We start from the raw sequence: 19,023 nt of genomic DNA, 5'->3' as shown, positions 1-19,023 counted from the left end.
AATTTTCTTTTGATAATTTATTCATTTTTTTCTCCTTTTTAAGTAATTACTCAATTACTTTGGGAGTTGTTAATGAGTAAATGACCGTTTACTTCAATTAATAATTTCAATTTTTCATAAATTACTTCCAGTGATTTACTACTTCCAGTAATCTATTACTTACAGTAATTTAATGCTAATAACCAGCCATAAATCCCAACACCGTTAAACGGGTCTTAAATGTTCTCCTGTAAAGTAATGGCTGGATCTGACCTTCTTAACACAGGAAGTACTTTTAATCGTTAAGCATCTTGAAGTTTCCCAAAGAGAATCAGAGTTTGACTTTCTTGTTTTTGCCCAATAATCATTTCTTTGATGAACTGAATGAGGTAATTCTTCAGAGAACCAAGTTTCTAAACCTTTGGGTCATCACTGATTCACTTCAGCAAATCCGTCCAAACCCGGCAAGAAATCCAGAGAGAAACTTTAGAATGAAGTAAAACATAAACTCAAATATAAACTGTTGAGCAGATGGTTGTGTATCAGGTTTTATTTCAGTCTGAGGTACTTCTGGGTAAAGTGGTGTCACAGTTCTTTCATTTGCTCTGAGAAGAGCAGCTCTCCAGTGTCGTTGTACACATATAATAACAATGACAATAAAACCTTTCTAAACTGAAGTCAGGGGTGTCGGTGGCGGCGTCCCGCTCTGTGGTTCACCTCCATCTGGGGGCGGGGCTTCAACCTCATCGACATGGAGCGGCTGACAAACATCTGTAAACAGTTGTCACTCAATAGGTTTGCTTTAGAATGTACACAAACAAGACATATGTTTCATTTGAGTGTCGGTACAGTGGGGAGGGGAGGAGCCTTCCCGTCTCCCAAAGTGCAAATCCAAAGTTGAACGGATGAAAAATTCAATTCAACTTTATTCATAAAGCACCAAATACAACACAGTCATTTCTCGGTGCTTTTAACAGAGAAAAGAGAAAAACCCAACGAATCCAAATGAGCAGCAGATTGATTTGTGACTGTGGAAAGAAAAACTCCTTTAACAGGCAGTGGTGTAAAGGAACAAAGTAAAAATACTCCGTTACAGTACTTAAGTAGTTTTTGGGAGTATCTAAACTTTACTTGAGTTTTTATATTTATTGCGACTTTCACTTTTACTTTGCTACATTAAGAAAAAAAAAAGATACTTTTACTCCGCTACATTTATACTGGACACCGTCGTTACTCGTTACAAAATAAAATGTGAATATAATTGTCTCATCACGGTACTGGCACTTTTAAATTTCACCCCTCAGTGAGACTTTTTTATAGCGTGCGGCGCGTATCGGAACTTTTGGGAATGTCCGGACTGTCAGCTGCTACTTTTTTCACACACTTTGAATCCAGCGGCTTAAACAAAGAGGATCATTTATTTTTACTGGTAAACGAGATTCATGCCGACAAATACATGGGTGATGCGTTCAGGTGCATCACGTAACTCTGCACTCCGTGGCTGAGCTTCGTCCTCAAAGGAAAATCTATCGTCAGAATCACAATCAGCAAATACTTTATGACCAGAGATAAAACCCTCAGTGTTTGAGTATCTTTGCAGTCATTTACTTGCCCTCTCTTCCTCTCTCTCTCTTCCCCTCCAGTCCAGTCCGTAGCCCCACCACCGAGTCTTTAAAACTCCTTTTTTTCTTTAAAAAAAAAAAAAAGAGGAAAAAAGCAGTCCTCACTGTAGCTTCGGTAAATAGAAAAGTCTTGAGTAGAACCTTAACAGTAGAGCCTGTTTCAGCCTCCCTAACTGAAACTGGGATCTGGTTCCACATCAGAGGAACCTGAAAGCTGAAAGCTCTGCCTCCATTCTACTTTAGAAGACCTAGGAACCTCCAGTAAGCCAGCACTGTGAGAACCAAGAGTTCTTCTGGGGAGATCTGGGACCAGCAGTTCTTTAAGATCTGATGGAACCTGGTTGTTAAGAGCGTTCTAAGTTAGAAGGAGGATTTTAAATTCTCTTCTAGATTGAACAGGGAGCCAATGAAGCGAGGTTAGTATTGGAGTGAGCTGATCTCTGGTGCTGGTTCTGGTCACGACTCTGGCTGCAGCATTTTCAACCAGCAGTTATTGTTTCACCCTGATAATAGGGAGTTACAATAGTTACTCTGGAAGTAACTCATGATGGATTACTTTTTCAGCATCACTCTGAGTCAGCATGTTTCTAATGTTGGAAATATTACGGAGGTGAAAAAAGGCAGTCCTGCAGATTGTTTAATGGTTCCCAGGTTCCTCACAGTGGTACTGGAGGACAAAGTAATACCATCTAGTGGTACTAGATCTTTACATCATTTCTCTCTCACATGTTTTGGACCAAATATAATAATTTCAGTTTTATCAGAGTTCAGGAGCAGAAGATTACAGCTCATTCAACCTTTATGTCTTCAAGACGGCTTCTAGTTTAGAACGTTGGTTATGATCCTCTGGTTCCATAGATCAATAGATTTGTGTGTCATCTGCATAACAATGGAAGTTCATGGAGAGTTTTTTTTAATAATATTCCCTACAGGAAGCGTGTATAAAGTAAAAAGTAAAGGACCTAAGACAGAACCCTGTGGAACTCCATGTTTAACTTCAGTCAGGACTGAAGGGTTATCGTGAACATGAACGAAGTGGAACCTGACTGATTAATATGATCAGAACCAATTTAGTGCTGTACCTTTAAGCCCCATGATGTGTTCTAGTCTCTGGAGTAGGATGTTCTGATCAATAGTATCAATGTTCTGATCAATAGTATCAATGTTCTGATCAATAGTACCAATGTTCTGATCAATAGTACCAATGCAGCACTGAGATCTAACAGAACCAGAACAGAGACCAGTTCTTTGTCTGAGGCCAAGATAAGCTGATCAATAACTCTGATCAGAGAGTCTCTGAGCTCTGATGAATCTAAAACCGACTGGAACGACTCAAATAAGTTATTTTGGATTAAATGGTCACATGACTGACTTGTAATCACTTTTTCTAGGATTTTAGAAATAAAGGAAGGTTGGATATTGATACTCAGTGACTGAAACTACTTCCTGTAGGATTTTAGAAATAAAGGAAGGTTGGATATTGGCCTGTAACTTGCTAAGACACCCGGTCAAGGTGAGTTTTTTAAGAAGAGGTTTAAGAAGAGCAACCTTAAAGGCTTGTGGTCCATAAAGATATGTTGATCTGATCTAGTATTGATGTACTAATCACCAGGGAAAATATCTTTAAACAGGTTAGTGGGGATTGGATCTAGTAGGCAAGTTGCTGGTTTAGATCAGGGGTCCTCAATTCTGGGCCTCGCAGGCCGGTGTCCCGCACGTTCTCGCTGTCCCACACGTTCTCGCTGTCCCGCACGTTCTCGCTGTCCCACACGTTCTCGCTGTCCCACACGTTCTCGCTGTCCCAGCTTCAGCACACCTCAATCTGATGTTCACGTCATCGTCAAGCTTTTAAAATAGTAGCGACGCCTTTGTTGTTTTCAGGTTTGTAGCAAAAACCGTAAAAGGTCCAAACAAATGAGACACTAGTGACTGACCCTAATGACTGACCATAAACCAAATGACTGACCCTAATGACTGACCATAAACCGAATGACTGACCCTAATGACTGACCATAAACCAAATGGCTGACCCTAATGACTGACCATAAACCCTAATGACTGACCAGAAACCCTAATGACTGACCATAAACCGAATGAGTGACCCTAATGACTGACCCTGAACCCTAATGACTGACCCTAAACCCAATGACTGACCCTAATGACTGACCCTAAACCCAAATGACTGACCCTAAACCCAATGACTGACCCTAATGACTGACGCAAATGACTGACCGTAAACCCTAATGACTGACCCTAATGACTGACCCTATTAACGGACCCTAATGACTTACCCCAATGTCTGACGCTAATTAACGGACCTTAATGACTGACCCCAATGACTGACCCTAATGACTGACCCTAAACCCACTGACTGACCCTAATGACTGATCCTAAACCCAATGACTGACCCTAATGACTGACCCTAAACCCACTGACTGACCCTAATGACTGACCCTAAACCCTAATGACAGACCCTAATAACTGACCTTAAACCCAATGACTGACCATAAACTCAATGACTAACCCTAGTGACTGACCCTAAACCCTAATGACTGACCCGAATTACTGACCCTAATGTCATTCAAAACCTGAACCACGTTTAAAGTTTGACATGATCCCAAAAAATAGTCTACAGGCATAAAAAAGATGACCTCCTGAATTAGTCCAAGGGCCGATAAAACTGATGGAAACTTAGATCCTGAAGTGACCTGAAGTGACCTGAAGCAAAAATCTGAATAAAAATAGGGATGAAAAACTGACCAAGACCAACAAAAAGTGAAGCTGGACCAACCAGAGCGTTGGACCGGCTGAACCCGGTAATAAAGTGTAAATCCAGCAGATTTAAGAATGGATAGGAAATAGGAAAGGATGAGACGTGCATGGTCTGGCTCACCTGGCTGCTCCTGGTCCCGAGCGGAGGTTCTGGTCTGGTTGTGGGGGGGCAGCGGCTTGCCCAGGTGGTGGCCTGTGGTGATGCCGTAGGGCTGGTCCTGCCGCTCCTCCTTCACCTCGGGCCGGAGCAGGAAGCCTCCCTGGAAGCTGAGGTTGAAGAGCTCGCATGGCGCGAAGCTCAGCGACTCCTCGGATAGCAGCCCTCTGAGCCGCGCCTGCCATCCATCCAACATGGCCGCCCGCACCGACGGCGGGCAGTGTGCCGGACTCCAGAAGATCTGAGGGGCCAAGACCTGGAAACCACAGAAGTGCAGGATCCCGTTCTGGAAGAGACAGGAAAGACAAGTCAACACCAGGAAGATGACGAGGACTGGTGAAATGTCTCATAGTGTCTCACAGTGTTTTACAGTTTCTCATAGGTCCTCATAATGTCTCACAGTGTCTCACAATGTCTCATAGTGTATCATAATGTCTCTGAATGTCTCATAGGTTCTCATAGTGTCTCAGATTGTCTCAGATTGTCTCTTAGAGTCTCATAGTGTCTCACAGTGTCTAATATTGTTTCACGATGTCTCACAGTGTCTCATAGGTTCTCACATGGTCTCATAGTATCTCACAATGTCTATGAATGCCTCCTAGTGTCACACAGTATCTCACAGTGTCTGAGTGTCTCATCGTGTCTAATAGTGTCTTACAGTGCCTCACAATGTCTATGAGTGTCTCATAGAGTCACATAGTGTCTCAGTGTCTCAATATCTGAGTGTCTCAGAGTGTCTCAGAGTGTCTCAGTGTGTCAGTGTCTCACAATGTCTCAGAGTGTCAAAATGTTTCAGAGTGTCTCAGTGTGTCTCAGTGTGTCATAGTGTCTCAACGTCTCAGAGTGTCTCCGAATGTCTCATGGTGTCACAGACTGTCTCATAATGTCTCATATGGTCTCAAGATGTCTCATAGTGTACTATAATGTCTCACAGTGTATCAGAAGGTCTCATAGTGTCTCATTATATCTAATAGTGTCTCGGAATGTCTTATAGTGTCTCAGATTGTCTCAGAATGTCTCAAAGTGTCTCACAGTGTCTCAGAATGTCTCATAGTGTATCATAGTGTATCACTGTCCACCTGCAGAGGCCACAGGGTGACGTTGATGTCTCCGTTGATGCCGTCAGGATGAAACATGGTCTCTGTGGCTCCGGTGGTGAAGGACAACATCGCCTTTTTGTCCTTCACTCAAACACAAGAAGCACAAATATCAAGAAAATGTCTCTAAGCAGACAAACAACAACAAGGACAGAAAAACAAACTCAAACCAACAAAAACGATTCAAAACCAGCCAAAGTCTGAAATGCAGAACCAGAACGAGGCGACATGTTTCCATGTTTGAAGTGACACATTTTCGTCTCAGAAGCTTTTGGGTTTACAGGACAAAGTTTTTAAAAACACACACACACACACACACACACACACACACACACACACACACACACACACACACACACACACACACACACACACACACACACACACACACACACACACACACACACACACACACAGAGGGTCATTGTGTTTTTGTGTGGTAGTCAGTCTGACCTTGAAAATGCCGTTGTCGTACATTTTCTCCAGAGAGAAGGCGAATCCCTGCGTGAGTACTCTGTCCATCCAACCCTTCATGATGGCAGGAACACTGAACCAATACAGGGGGAACTACACACACATACACACACACAGTTCTGGATCGTATCTGATCTCGACGTTTTTATCTGGACACATTTTTTGCTGATAGTTCGTGTCTTTCTGAGCTCGAGTCTCTTTGTGTCTCGTCTTTGCGGTATGTCGTCTTGTCTCATTGGATCTCACTGTGTCTTCCCCAAACCTGTAGTGTCATGGCTTTGTGTTTCCTTTGTGTTGAGTATTGTTGAATCTGGTATGTTTCTTCGTATCTTGTTGTGTTTTGCGTGTCACAGATTGCCTTGTCTCATCTTCTATGTCTTGCTGAATGTGGTCCATCTTTGCGTCCATCTTGGCGTATTATATGGTGACTTATCTCATTACCCTCTTACATATATGCTGTCTTACCTCACAGGACTTGTCTTGCTTCATACGTCTCATCGTAACTTGCATGTCTCATATGTCTCTTTGCTTCGGACCATCTTGTCTTCTGTGTGGCGTCTTATTGTTTAGCATATTTCTGTGATAATCGTTTGTTTTTCGCCAGTCCCTCAGGACATTTATATGACCTTCGTCTTAAGAGTCTCGTCTGAAGCCTCTGAGCTTCCATCTTCTGAGATTTCTTGCTTTGTTGATCTTGTTTGCTGTTGGATTTGGACCGTCTGATCTCTGTGAATCTCTGATCGGTTTGTATCGTCACCAGTTATTGTCTCAACTAATTTTTCTTGTTTTTCTTGTCATGTATCATTGTACCTTGCCATGTCTTGTAGGCTATGTTTTGCTGTGTCTTGTTTTATATCCTCTTGTCGTGTCTCGTCTTGTATTGATTTGTTTCATCTTGTCTCGTCTCATTTAGTCTCGTCTTGTTTATGCTGCGTTTAGTTATGCTGTGTTCTTAGTGTGACATTCAGATGCATAGTGTTAGGAATGTGCCACCAATGACAGGAAAATTATATTTCTAACGCATCTTGCCTATGTGTAAACACAGCATAAAGAAGACGAGACCAAACGAGACTAGACAACATGAAACAAAGAAATACAAGTGTTGTCTTGTCTCATCTCGTTCAGTCTCGTCTTGTTTCGTCTTGTTTAGTCTCATCTTATCTCATTTAGTCTCGTCTCATTTAGTCACGTCTGGTGTGGTCTAGTCTCGTCGTGTCTCATCTTGTTTATTCTCAGTTATTCCCATCTCTCATTTGGTTTGGTCTGGTCTGGTCCAGTCTGGCCTTGTTCAGTCTGGTCTTGTTCAGTCTGGTCCGGTCTGGTCGTGCGCTGTGGCGTCTTGGCGACCTCTTGGTGACCTCTCGGTGACCTCTCGGTGACCTCTCGGTGACCTCTCACCTGGAAGATGATGAGTTCGGCCTGTTGGACCTTCTCCTGCTCGGCTACAATGTCTTCGCTGAGCCGTCCCTCCATCCAGGCGTACATGGTTTCTTCTCCATACTGAAACAGCTCAGAGTTCTTCAGCTTGCCTGAAACAACACACACACATTCAACACACTCTAAAAACAATCCCAGAGACATAGAAACAAGACAAAGAGACACAGAAACAACCCAAAAAATGAAGCTTTTCAATATAACACTGAATAGACACAAAATTAGAAAACAAGGAGAGACAAGGAGGGACAGGAAGACTTACGAGCACAGGAGGACAGATGACAACAGGGGTACATAGGAGAACAGGAAGACAGACGAGGACGGACAATGACAGGAGGACATACGAAGACAGGAAAACATACGAGGACAGGAGGACATATGATGACATGAAAACATATGAGGACAGGAAGAAATACAAAGACACGAGGATGGACGAGGTCAGACGACAGCAAGGGGCATTTGAGGAGATGAGGACAGATGAGGACAGGAGGACATGAAGACAGACAAGGATATGAGGATGTACTAGGACAGATGAGGACAGACAAGGACAGGAGCAGCACCAGTGACGTCGTCCCTGGTGGCGCTGGCGTTGAAGTTCATGGTGTAGAGGTCGGACAGGAGGACTGTGAAGCCCTGCTGGCGGAGCTCGCTCGCCGCCACATCTCGCAGCGCTGCGTTGAAGGACGCCGGACACTGGTGGGCGTACACGATGAGGGCGGTCCTCCCAGCTGCAGGCGGGACGGAGGACATCAGGACAACTTCTAACAACATAGCCCAGGCGAGCCACAAGATTGAAACTTCAGTCACATGACAGATTCCTCTCATAGTTCGAGACATTTAAATATCAAACTGCTCAGTCAATCTTCTCTCATCTAAAGGGTTTATCTAGTTTTACAAGCTAATTAATACACATTCATCTATAACTTTGTCTGTGATTATTGAGATTTCAAACTTTACATTATTAATACAGATTTTGGTTTGTGTCCTTCTAGAGGACAGGAGTCTCCATAGTCTCCATACTCTATAATGTCTATATAGTCTCTGTAGTCTCAGTCTATAGAGACTATATAAATAGTGTGTCCAAAGTCTCACAATCTCCATAGTTTTCTTTCTTCAGTCTTCAGTCTTCAGTCTTTAGTCTTTAGTCTTTAGTCTTTAGTCTTTAGTCTTCAGTCTTCAGTCTTCATGGACTCATTTATATCTCCAACTGTTAAACCTTCAGTTGTCTTTAACTCATCTCTACACGTCTTCAGATTAAAGTAGAAAAGTCTTACCCATTTCTGCCACTCAGGATCTGCCCTGCTCCTTCTGCCCCTCAGGATCTGCCCTGCTCCTTCTGCCCCTCAGGATCTGCCCTGCTCCTTCTGCCCCGCTCCGTCCTCTTATAGCTCCTCTGGTGCTCTGAGCGTGAGAAACATGCAGGGATAAAGAGTCACAGGTAGGAGGAGGAGGAGGAGGAGGAGGAGGAGGAGGAGGAGGAGGAGGAGGAGGGGGGCAGTATGAATCAGCCTGTTCTCCGACAGTAGGTGGAGGGTGGTGGGGCAGGACGTGCTATCCGGGGGGTGGGGGGGGGGGGGGGGGGGCGTCCACATGACTCCGGCTTCTCTGGTGTTTTGGTCGATTTCAGGATTAAAGTCACGAGTCGACTTTGATCCACCTGATTACACCTGGTACACACACACACACACACACACACACACACACACACACACACACGCAGACTTAGCTTCATTAGCTTAGCATCCATCGTTACCAGAAGACGAGTCTAGTCGAGGTGACAAGTCGTTCACTTGTCTTTATTGCCGTGCAGGATGACTCCTTCAATCTTTATTGTCGTCATGGAAACTCCAAACTGGGAAATACGACGTTGCCAACTGGGACTTTCCCAGTTTCCAGCTGATTGCAGAGAATGGATGGAGGGTTCAGACCGGGTGGAGAGCAGCTCCTTCCACTGCCCCACATCCGAGGTGTTCGAAGCATGTCGACTGTCAGGTTCCACCGGCTGCAGCACGCCAAGAATGTGACCTGTACACACACACACACACACACACACGCACGCACACACACACACACACACACACACGCACGCACACACACAAACACATATTCTCTCTCTCTCTCTCTCTCTCTCACCCGAACACGACCATTAAAGAATTTAATATAAAATGATCATAAACAATCAAAACATCTTTAAAACGACTCCAACATGAACAAGAACAATCACAGAGGCGGAAAACGATGTGAAAACGACCAGAAACAAAGAACAACGTCAGGAGAAGAGAAAGTTTGCTCGGTCAGGGAAAAGTGGTTTTGAACTTTTCCACTGATTCCACTTCAAGCCACAGCCCCACCTGCTGGTCACAGCCTGAAACACACCAGAAAACATGAAAACTCACCTTGGGGCAGTGAACACATGTGCTCAGGCACAAGATGGCGATGTTGAGGAGAAATCTGAAAAAGTTAAACCCTTATTAAACACACTGAAGAAGAAACTTTGGAGCGTCAGGTGGGAGAAACTCTAGGGAAGATTTGAATTGTCCCTCCTTTCTCCTTTATTGTCCACCTTTCCTTAACCCCTGGATGACGTCAAGGAGTTAGGAAAGGTGTTAGGAGACTTCCTAAAGGAGTTAGGAAAGGTGTTAGGAGACTTCCTAAAGGAGTTAGGAAAGGTGTTAGGAGACTTCCTAAAGGAGTTAAGGAAAGGTGTTAGGAGAGTTCCTAAAGGAGTTAAGGAAAGGTGTTAGGAGGCTTCCTAAAGGAGTTAGTGAAAGGTGTTAGGAGGCTTCCTAAAGGAGTTAGTGAAAGGTGTTAGGAGGCTTCCTAAAGGAGTTAGTGAAAGGTGTTAGGAGGCTTCCTAAAGGAGTTAGTGAAAGGTGTTAGGAGGCTTCCTAAAGGAGTTAGTGAAAGGTGTTAGGAGACTTCCTAAGGAGTTAAGGAAAGGTGTTAGGAGAGTTCCTATACTGCCAGAACCAGTATCCAGAGCCTCTTTCCCTCCCCTTAATACTGGAAACACACACACACACTCTGGATAACCCAAACTCTCTGGATGAACCTAACCCTCTGGATGACCTTAACTCTCTGGATGACCCTAACTCTTTAGATGACCCTAACCCTCTGGATGACCCTCACCCTCTGGATGACCTTAACTCTCTGGATGAACCTAACCCTCTGGATGACTCAAATCCTCTTGATGACCCTAACCCTCTGGATGACCTTAACTCTCTGGATGACCCTAACTCTTTAGATGACCCTAACCCTCTGGATGATCCTAACCCTCTGGATGACCTTAACTCTCTGGATGACCCTAACTCTCTAGATGACCTTAACCCTCTGGATGACCTTAACCGTCTAGATGACCCTAAATCTCTGGATGACCCTAACTCTCTAGATGACCTTAACCCTCTGGATGACCTTAACCGTCTAGATGACCCTAAATCTCTGGATGACCCTAACTCTCTGGATGACCCTAACCCTCTGGATGAACTTAACCCTCTGGATGACCTTAACTCTCTAGATGACCCTAAATCTCTGGATGACCCTAACCCTCTGGATGACCTTAACCCCTGGATGACCCTAACCCTCTGGATGACCTTAACCCCTGGATGACCTACTATTGTATGTTATCCCCCCCCCCCCCCCCCCCCTGTTACCCTGTTACCCCTGTTACCCTTGTTGTGCAACATATATTATTTGCAGTTATCACACTGATCCAAATACTTTACAACTGTTATTGGATTAAACCAGCCTGAGCAGCTCTATCTAGACAGTAAGATGATTTTCTAGATTAAACCAGCCTGAGCAGCTCTATCTAGACAGTAACATGATTTCTTAGATTAATCAGCCTGAGCAGCTCTATCTAGACCAGGGGTGTCAAACGTACGGCCCACGGGCCGGAACCGGCCCGCCAGTGGGTTCAGTCCGGCCCACGGGATAAATATGCATTATTAAAGAAGAATAAACTTCATTTTCTTTCAAATTTGCAGTTCCTATATTGTCCGCTAGGGGCACTGTGTTTGAGTCAGTTCTATTTCTTTACCTGCTTTTTCTGTTGACTCTGGCACCCTCTTCAGTGAAATGTCTTTGTCAAAAAAGAGAAAAGTGGACACAGAGTGTCGGATTTTTCAAGAAAAATGGACGTCTTCCTATCTGTTCACGGAGGTGAATGGTAAACCCGTGTGCCTGGTGTGCATGCAGCAAGTTTCGGTGCTTAAGGAATACAATATTCGGCGCCACTATGAATCTCAGCATGGTGAAAAATACAACAGCTGAGAAAACAGAAGGTAAATGAAATGCTGGTGGGTCTGAGGAAACAGCAATCTGTTTTCACCCGGAGCCGAGAGGTCAGTGATGCTGCGGTGAAAGCCAGCTACGTAATTGCTAGCCATATAGCATTAGCGTCAAAGCCGTACTGTGACGGGGAGTTCGTCAAAAACTGTATGCTGAAGGCTGCCGAAACTGTGTGTCCTGAGAAGCGACAAGCTTTTGCCAATATTAGCTTGAGGAGAAATACCGTGGCAGACAGGATTTCGGAACTATGGGCAGATTTGGACCGCCAACTGAAACGCAAAGGGGAGTCATTTCTGGCATTTTCTATTGCAATTGATGAGAGTACTGATATTACGGACGTCGCTCCACTGGCCATATTCATTGGTGGAGTTGACGAGACTTTGACTGTCACAGAAGAGTTTGTCGAGTTGGTGCCTATGGCCGACACCACAACAGCTGAGGACATTTTGCGCTCCGTTGTTGGAGCGCTGGACAGAGTCGGGGCGGACTGGTCCCGCGCCGTAAGCCTGGCTACTGATGGTGCGCTGTCAATGATCGGGAAAAAGGCAGGTGTTGTGACAAAGTTCAGAGAGAAAGTACAAGCCGCAAATGGAGGAGGTGATTTTTGGACATTTCATTGCATTTTGCATCAGGAGGCATTATGTTGCAAGTCGCTAAAAATGGATCACGTCATGGAGGTGGTGGTCCGAACTGTTAATTTCATCCGAGCCAGAAGGTCTCAATCATCGTCAGTTTGACAGCTTTCTCAGTGACTGTAACATTACCCATGGTCTGCCATACCACACTGAAGGAAGAGGGTGGAGCAGAGGTGCTGAAGGAAGAGGGTGGAGCAGAGGTGCTGAAGGAAGAGGGTGGAGCAGAGGTGCTGAAGGAAGAGGGTTGAGCAGAGGTGCTGAAGGAAGAGGGTTGAGCAGAGGTGCTGAAGGAAGAGGGTTGAGCAGAGGTGCTGAAGGAAGAGGGTGGAGCAGAGGTGCTGAAGGAAGAGGGTGGAGCAGAGGTGCTGAAGCGCTTCTTTGATCTACGTGGGGAAATCGGACAATTCATGGAGAAAAAATGAAAACCTGTTCAGGAACTCCAGAGCCCACTTTGGCTGCAGGACCTTGCATTTATGGTTGATATTACAGAGCACTTGAATAATCTGAACAAAATGTTGCAAGGACGCAAAAAAATGGTACCACAGTATTATGACAGCATTCAAGTTAAAGCTCACGTTATGGGAGACGCAGATGGCAGGCGGTGACCCTGCTCATGTCCCCTGTCTCAGAGATGTGTGCGCCGCCAGCGTTAATCCTGACGTGACACAGTACAAAGACAAGAGTTCAGGGTTGCTGAGGGAGTTTGAGAAGCGATTTCAGGTCTTTAGCGAACTTGAGACAGAATTTGCAGTTTTTCGCTCACCATTCACAGTCAGAGCTTCTGATTGGTCCGTTGACATGCAACTTGAAATCATTGATTTGCAGTGTGATGTAGAATTGAAGGACAAATTTGCTTCTGTGGGCTTGGACACATTTTACAAGTATCTGGTAGTACCTGGTAGGAACCAGGCTATCCTAAATTGACAGCACTGGCTGCAAAAATGTTGTCCATGTTTGGGACTACCTACCTTTGTGAGCAGGTCTTCTCAGTAATGAACATTAATAAAACAAAGCTTCGCTCAAAGCTCACACATAAGCACATAAATGAGATTCTGAACCTGGCTGCTTCTCAGGACATGATGCCTGATATTGATGCACTTGTGCAGGCTAAAAGATGGCAAGTTTCAGGGGCAAATACTGAGCAAGACTAAACCCTATGGAATGCTGCTTTCAGCATTGCACTATAAAACTAAACAGCTTTGAATATTTGCTGTTGTAATTGCTGTGAAAGTCAGTGCTAGTCAGTAACAGATTTACAACAGAAGAGTTTTGTTGAGTAAAATATTATTTCCTATGCATGCCATATATGTTATGTATGTGAGTTTTTTTTTACATGTATACATTTCATGCATTAACAAGGAAGGGGACACATTTACTTTATCAAATGTCTGTTTAAAACAGCTGCCACTTAAGATTTAAAGTGTGTAGAGTCAGCTCATGTGTTCAGAATTGCTTCCCAGATGTGGAAAATGGATTTTAAATAATTTCTAAATGTGTTTGTGTTTGATGTATTTTAACATGCAGGACAGTGGGTTTAAGTTCCACTAAACTGTGAATAAATGTTTTGCAACATTGAACAATCACTGATCAGTTTTTTTTGCATAATGCACTTGAATAAATGTTAAAGTGAGTAAAAGTGTTGTTGAAATTGCACATACTTTTCTTAAAAACTCTTAGGTTGTTTATAATATATTTATTAAAAGGGACAATTCATTTCATATAAAGATTTTTATAATTTACTTCTTCTTCTTTGCACTAATACAAAGAAAAAAAGTGGACTTATTGTTAGTTCTATGTAATTTTGGAATGAGTTTACTGGTCCGGCCCCCTTGAGATCCGATTAAGTTGTATGCGGCCCCAAGACCAAAATGAGTTTGACACCCCTGATCTAGACAGTAAGATGATTTCTTAGATTAACCAGCCTGAGCAGCTCTATCTAGACAGTAAGATGATTTCTTAGATTAACCAGCCTGAGCAGCTCTATCTAAGTAACATGAAGCAGGAACATGAATTAACAAAGAGGAACATGACTTTGAGAGTTTAAGCAAATGATGACAGAAAACAAGCAACTTCAGAAGCACCTTTAATGAGGAGTGGAAGTGTGTGTGTGTGTGTGTGTGTGTGTGTGTGTGTGTGTGTGTGTGTGTGTGTGTGTGTGTGTGTGTGGTTTGTCCACTGGGTGTGGCCGGAACTGTTGTGGGGGGACCCGTAGCGACACCCCGGGGCCCGAGGCCATCGGGCCCGGACACCGCCACCCGGGCAGACAGCAGCCCCCCAGGCCCGGGGAGACCCCAGCGAACCACCCCAGAGAGCCACGCCCCCGCCCAGAAAGCACCAGATGGAGAATGCAGAGAGGAATCCCCCCCCAGGGGGGGGAGCCCACAGGAGAAGGATAAAGGGCACAGGGCCCCAGGCCCCGACCCAAGCCGCCAAGCCAAGAAAAGGCTGGAGCAGGGCCCCCGGGCCGAGCGGGCCGAGAGCCCCCCCAACTCCGGCGGCGAGGCACGCCGCACCCCCGGGAGTGGAAGTGTCCCACTGACAAGCGGCAGAACACCAAAAGCGGCTTACCCCCTCAAGACCCTGCGTGACTAGGTGTGGTTAAAATTGTGGGTGGTGCAAAGTCGGGCGAGGACCCAGACCGCAGTTAAGTAGCCCAGAGCCCCCACCCTAGGCACCGCCCCACTGTTCCCTATTGTGGAGTAATGTAAAGCCCCGTTTCCACAGCGCCCCTTGGTACCGGTACCGGTCAGGTACCGGTTACTATCCGTAACCAGACCCGTATCAGTGCCGCGTTTCCATTACACGGGTAACGGTTTGAAATGTAGGCGGGGTTATGAACGGCCGCGTAATCACACAGGATGTGACGCCATTACGCAGCGGTCAACGCGGGAGAACTCGAGGAACAAACATGGAGGACTATGAGATCGTCGTGTGTTTTCTTCTGGATTTTTGCTTCCTTGCAAAACCGGAGAGCCGTGAGCAGGAGAGCCGTGAGGAGGAGAGGCGTGAGGAGGAGGAGAGCCGTGAGGAGGAGAGGCGTGAGGAGGAGAGGCGGGAGGAGGAGGAGAGATGGGAGGAGGAGGAGAGCCGTGAGGAGGAGAGGCGTGAGGAGGAGAGGCGGGAGGAGGAGGAGAGATGGGAGGAGGAGGAGAGGCGTGAGGAGGAGAGGCGGGAGGAGGAGGAGAGACGACTGCGGGAGAGAAGAAAGAGGCGACGCAACCGGGTAACTGTACTTTACTTCAGTGAAAATATAGAGCATACTTTTACTTTCACCCCATGACGTTTGGCCCCAATTATCTGTAGTTTTTACTCCATTACATGTCTAAAATGCACCTCATGATTAATCAGCCATTAAAATGTCACCTTCATAAAAATGTTGTTTTTTTCAATAGTTACTACTAGTAGTTGTTTTACCGCTGCAGAAGCCATTTGTACTTCCTTTAGTTTATTGTAGTTATTGGGAAGAGATAAATTTCACCTGTAATTATGATTATGTCCTTTTCCCCTTTTTTGATTATGTGTTACCGAAAACGGGAAGCCTCATACTGGGCTTTTTTATTATTTTAAAAGTGTTTCCAATTGTCTTATATCACTGGCTTTTAATTAAGATTAGATAAGATATCCTTTATCTCACAACAGGATAGTAAAAAAGAAAGAAGCACACACAGCAGAAACTAGAAAAAGTTAAAAATACAATATAAAATAGAAATAGATTGATGTTTAAATGTGTATAAATGTGCTGTTATGTCTCCCAGGTCATCCTGGCAGCGCTGCAACAACACCGCCACAGGCCTACAAGTTGGGCTGTCACTCGAAGCAACGACTGGTGGGAGAGGATAGTGCCTTGCTTCACAAGCACACAGTGGCTGCAGAACTTCCGGATGTCTGAAGAGACCTTTCGCTACCTGTGTGGGAGAGTGTGTCCGGCGATGTCCTAAATGAATGAAGTGTTTGTAAATAGAGCTGTATATATTTGAAGAACCTGTTTAGTGTTGTGTTATTTCAAAAACCTGTTACTGTTACCCGAGTTAGTTTTGTTTTTCTTGTTCTACTTGTTTCAGGCTGCATTAAATCTGCAACACTGATCTTTGCGCCCTTGTTGTCCATCTACAAACCAAACAAATCAGAAAGCTCACTGCTAACAACCCCATCCAAGTTTTTCTGAAAGCATCTGACAGAAAAAATAATCTGAATTGTAACAAGTTTTCATTCCAAACTTTTTCCTCACAAAATACGGCTCAATTCACACCCCAGTCAGAGTGGAGACCTCCAGCACATCACAAGTGTTGACCAAAAAGTAGATGCGCATATTGGGGTGTGAAAAAACTATTTATTGGAACATATTATTTACATATTTGAACATATTATTTACATATTTGAACCGGCTATTCATTTGGCCCTGTGCCACGCTGGGCTCTCAGGGCCTGGGCAAGCAAAGCCACCCCCTGGCGCCGTTCCTCCTGCCTCTCCTCCTGGCGGGCCCGGACCTCCTCCAGACGTGTACGCTCCCGCTGCTCCATTTGCTGGCGCTGAAGCTCCCGGTTGAGGTGTGCCTCCCGCTCATCTGAGGCCTGCATCTCCCTCAGGAGCTCTGTCAGGTGGTGGTGTTGCTGCTCCCGCCTCCTCCTGCCTAAACAGCAAATGGCGAAAGAACTTTGCATTGGACAGTAACAATATAATACATTTAATTTGGCAGCGCCTTTCACAGTACTCAAGGACACTTCACAGAAGTATAAATATACAAAACAGTGAATATGCAGCTTGAAACGTCACAAGGATGTGTGGGAAGACACTGCCAGTGTGGAGCCTATCACCTCACTGCTCTGCACTTTAATTGTTTGATCATAATCTGTTGTTGAGTGACGTTAAGCATGAAAATAATAATATAAACATCCAGCTGCAAAAACAGCAGAAAATATATCAGTACTCTGCATCATTTGTGCTGTGCATTGTTAGGTATTTATCACAGTATTCAATGTAATGGTGCATGTATATACTTCTACTTAACAGACTACCAGTACTGCAATAACAACATGTAAAAGCTACTCCTTACCCGGGCGCTGCTGGAGCGACACATTCCCAACCCCTGGACGAGGTGGTGAGGCTGGTGGTGATGGGGTTGGGAGTGACGGTGTGCTGCACCGCCCCTCCACACTACTGGGTCCAGGGGAGGTGAAATCCTCACCCATGGACTCACTTCCTCCTGCAGAAATGTAAACAAACCACACGTTCAGACTGCGCCGATAACTGGGGCTGAAGCTCACTAGCTAAGAGCCGCGTGCTAAAGCTAACTAGCATAGCCGCACGCTAAAGCTAACAGGCTCGCGCCTCGCGTGAATACAAAAAGCATGGATTTCAGAGTTTAAAAACTTACCATCTCCCTCCACCAGAGACTCCAGCAGGGCCGTGGCGCTGTCCAAACCGGCTTCTCTTCCCTGACTGGCCGGTCTGTGGCCATAAATTTGGTCCATGGCGTCCAACCACCGCCAGTGCAGGACTTCTACTGAAGCCGTTACACCTCATCCTCTCCGACACCGCCCTGAAGGTTTTCTCATTCCTTACTGCCCCGTCTAGCTCTTTTTGAATTTGCTCTTCTCCGATTATGGAGAGGAGCAATTGCACTTCTTCAGTCGTCCAAGGATCCATTCTTCACTTTCTTTACTGATTTGAAACGGCTGGCTTGCCAGTAGAGTAGCGGTTGGGTTGCCGCTCAGAGTAGCGGTTGGGTTGTCACAGACCAATCAGCAGACGACAGTGTTGAAGCTCCTCCCCCTCATATCCGGGAGGTTGCGCCTGGTATCCCAAACGGAGGGGTAGCGAGGGGTAGCGAGAAATGGTTACCAATGGCACCTGTTGGTATCGGTAACTGTGACAGTGGAAACGCACACCAAACGGTTACCACAGGTCCTGTACCGGTACCAAGGGGCGCTGTGGAAACGGGGCTTAAGGTGAGGTAAGGCAGGGAGGGTTCTGAGAGAGGGGGTCCCCCCGTCGCTAGGACCTTGCCCCAGCTGGACTCCCCGCGCTGGCCCACCCCACCCCCAAGCGGCCAGCCTAGGACCCGGGGAACCAACCCCCCCCCCCCCCCCCCCCCCCGACAAGGCGCCCTTGTCGGGGGGGCTCCCTGCCCGGGTCAACTTACGGCGGTAAGTTGACCCGGGCAGGGAGCCCCCACCCCACCCAACGGCCAGACAGCCGAGTCTAAGACCCGCAGGGCCCAGTGCGAGCCCGGCTGGAGGCCAGTGGCTAGGGCACCCCCCCTCACTCACTCACACACACACACACACACACACACACACACACACACACACACACACACACACACACACACACACACACACACACACACACACACACACACACACACAGACTCCCATATATCAGGCCCTGGAAGTCACTCTCAGTCAACTGTCCACCCAGAACCCGGATCCCCCCCGTCCCCAGCCCACCCCACTGGGGGAGGGGGGCAGAGGGAGGACCCACCCAATGACAGCAACAGCCCAGTAGAGGGGCTGTTTATGCAGAGTCACTGTAACGATGTTTCTGAGTAACTTCTGCTGACTATG

The 19,023-nt window shown here is 45.9% G+C and overlaps 2 protein-coding genes across 5 annotated transcripts; both read right to left on the bottom strand.

Moving 5' to 3' along the window:
- Window positions 1-259: 259 nt before the first annotated feature.
- Window positions 260-9,666, bottom strand: nqo1 (NAD(P)H dehydrogenase, quinone 1). Of its 4 annotated transcripts, XR_013936471.1 has the most exons (9): window positions 9,289-9,508; window positions 8,810-8,936; window positions 8,096-8,263; window positions 7,500-7,630; window positions 6,081-6,194; window positions 5,610-5,711; window positions 4,495-4,816; window positions 1,592-1,667; window positions 513-750 (listed from the first exon to the last, which is right to left on the bottom strand). XR_013936471.1 is itself a non-coding variant. In XM_080491569.1 (8 exons), exons 2-8 carry the CDS (start codon window positions 8,811-8,813, stop codon window positions 647-649), a joined length of 945 nt encoding a protein of 314 aa, XP_080347695.1. In that variant the 5' UTR covers window positions 8,814-8,936; window positions 9,289-9,666; the 3' UTR covers window positions 260-646. The 4 variants fall into 4 exon arrangements, 2 of the variants coding, with proteins under 2 accessions (XP_080347695.1, XP_080347694.1); XM_080491569.1 differs by lacking the exon at window positions 1,592-1,667 and having other exon boundaries at window positions 260-750; window positions 9,289-9,666; XM_080491568.1 differs by lacking the exon at window positions 1,592-1,667 and having other exon boundaries at window positions 496-750; window positions 8,096-8,296; window positions 9,289-9,504.
- A 7,103-nt stretch (window positions 9,667-16,769) lies between these two features.
- Window positions 16,770-18,224, bottom strand: LOC308106639 (uncharacterized protein). Its single transcript, XM_080458496.1, has 3 exons — window positions 17,832-18,224; window positions 17,511-17,660; window positions 16,770-17,087 (listed from the first exon to the last, which is right to left on the bottom strand). Exons 1-3 carry the CDS (start codon window positions 17,926-17,928, stop codon window positions 16,843-16,845), a joined length of 492 nt encoding a protein of 163 aa, XP_080314622.1. The 5' UTR covers window positions 17,929-18,224; the 3' UTR covers window positions 16,770-16,842.
- Window positions 18,225-19,023: the final 799 nt, after the last annotated feature.

Source organism: Lipophrys pholis (genome assembly GCF_963383615.2).
Source record: "Lipophrys pholis genome assembly, chromosome: 2".
In the NCBI taxonomy this organism is placed as follows: Eukaryota; Metazoa; Chordata; class Actinopteri; order Blenniiformes; family Blenniidae; genus Lipophrys; species Lipophrys pholis.
The sequence above is the reverse complement of the archived record's forward strand: the minus strand, read 5'-3'. Positions and strand labels throughout refer to the sequence as shown.

Excerpts from the sequence above, each read along its gene's own strand:
- LOC308106639 (XM_080458496.1), bottom strand. The coding sequence starts at position 17,928 with ATGGACCAAATTTATGGCCACAGACCGGCCAGTCAGGGAAGAGAAGCC. Across the intron at positions 17,661-17,831 it reads GTCTCTGGTGGAGGGAGATG|GAGGAAGTGAGTCCATGGGT; the intron begins GTAAGTTTTTAA and ends ACATTTCTGCAG. Across the intron at positions 17,088-17,510 it reads GTCGCTCCAGCAGCGCCCGG|GCAGGAGGAGGCGGGAGCAG; the intron begins GTAAGGAGTAGC and ends TTTGCTGTTTAG.
- nqo1 (XM_080491568.1), bottom strand. Across the intron at positions 6,195-7,499 it reads CCGAACTCATCATCTTCCAG|TTCCCCCTGTATTGGTTCAG; the intron begins GTGAGAGGTCAC and ends ATGTGTGTGTAG. Across the intron at positions 5,712-6,080 it reads ACGACAACGGCATTTTCAAG|GACAAAAAGGCGATGTTGTC; the intron begins GTCAGACTGACT and ends GTTTGAGTGAAG.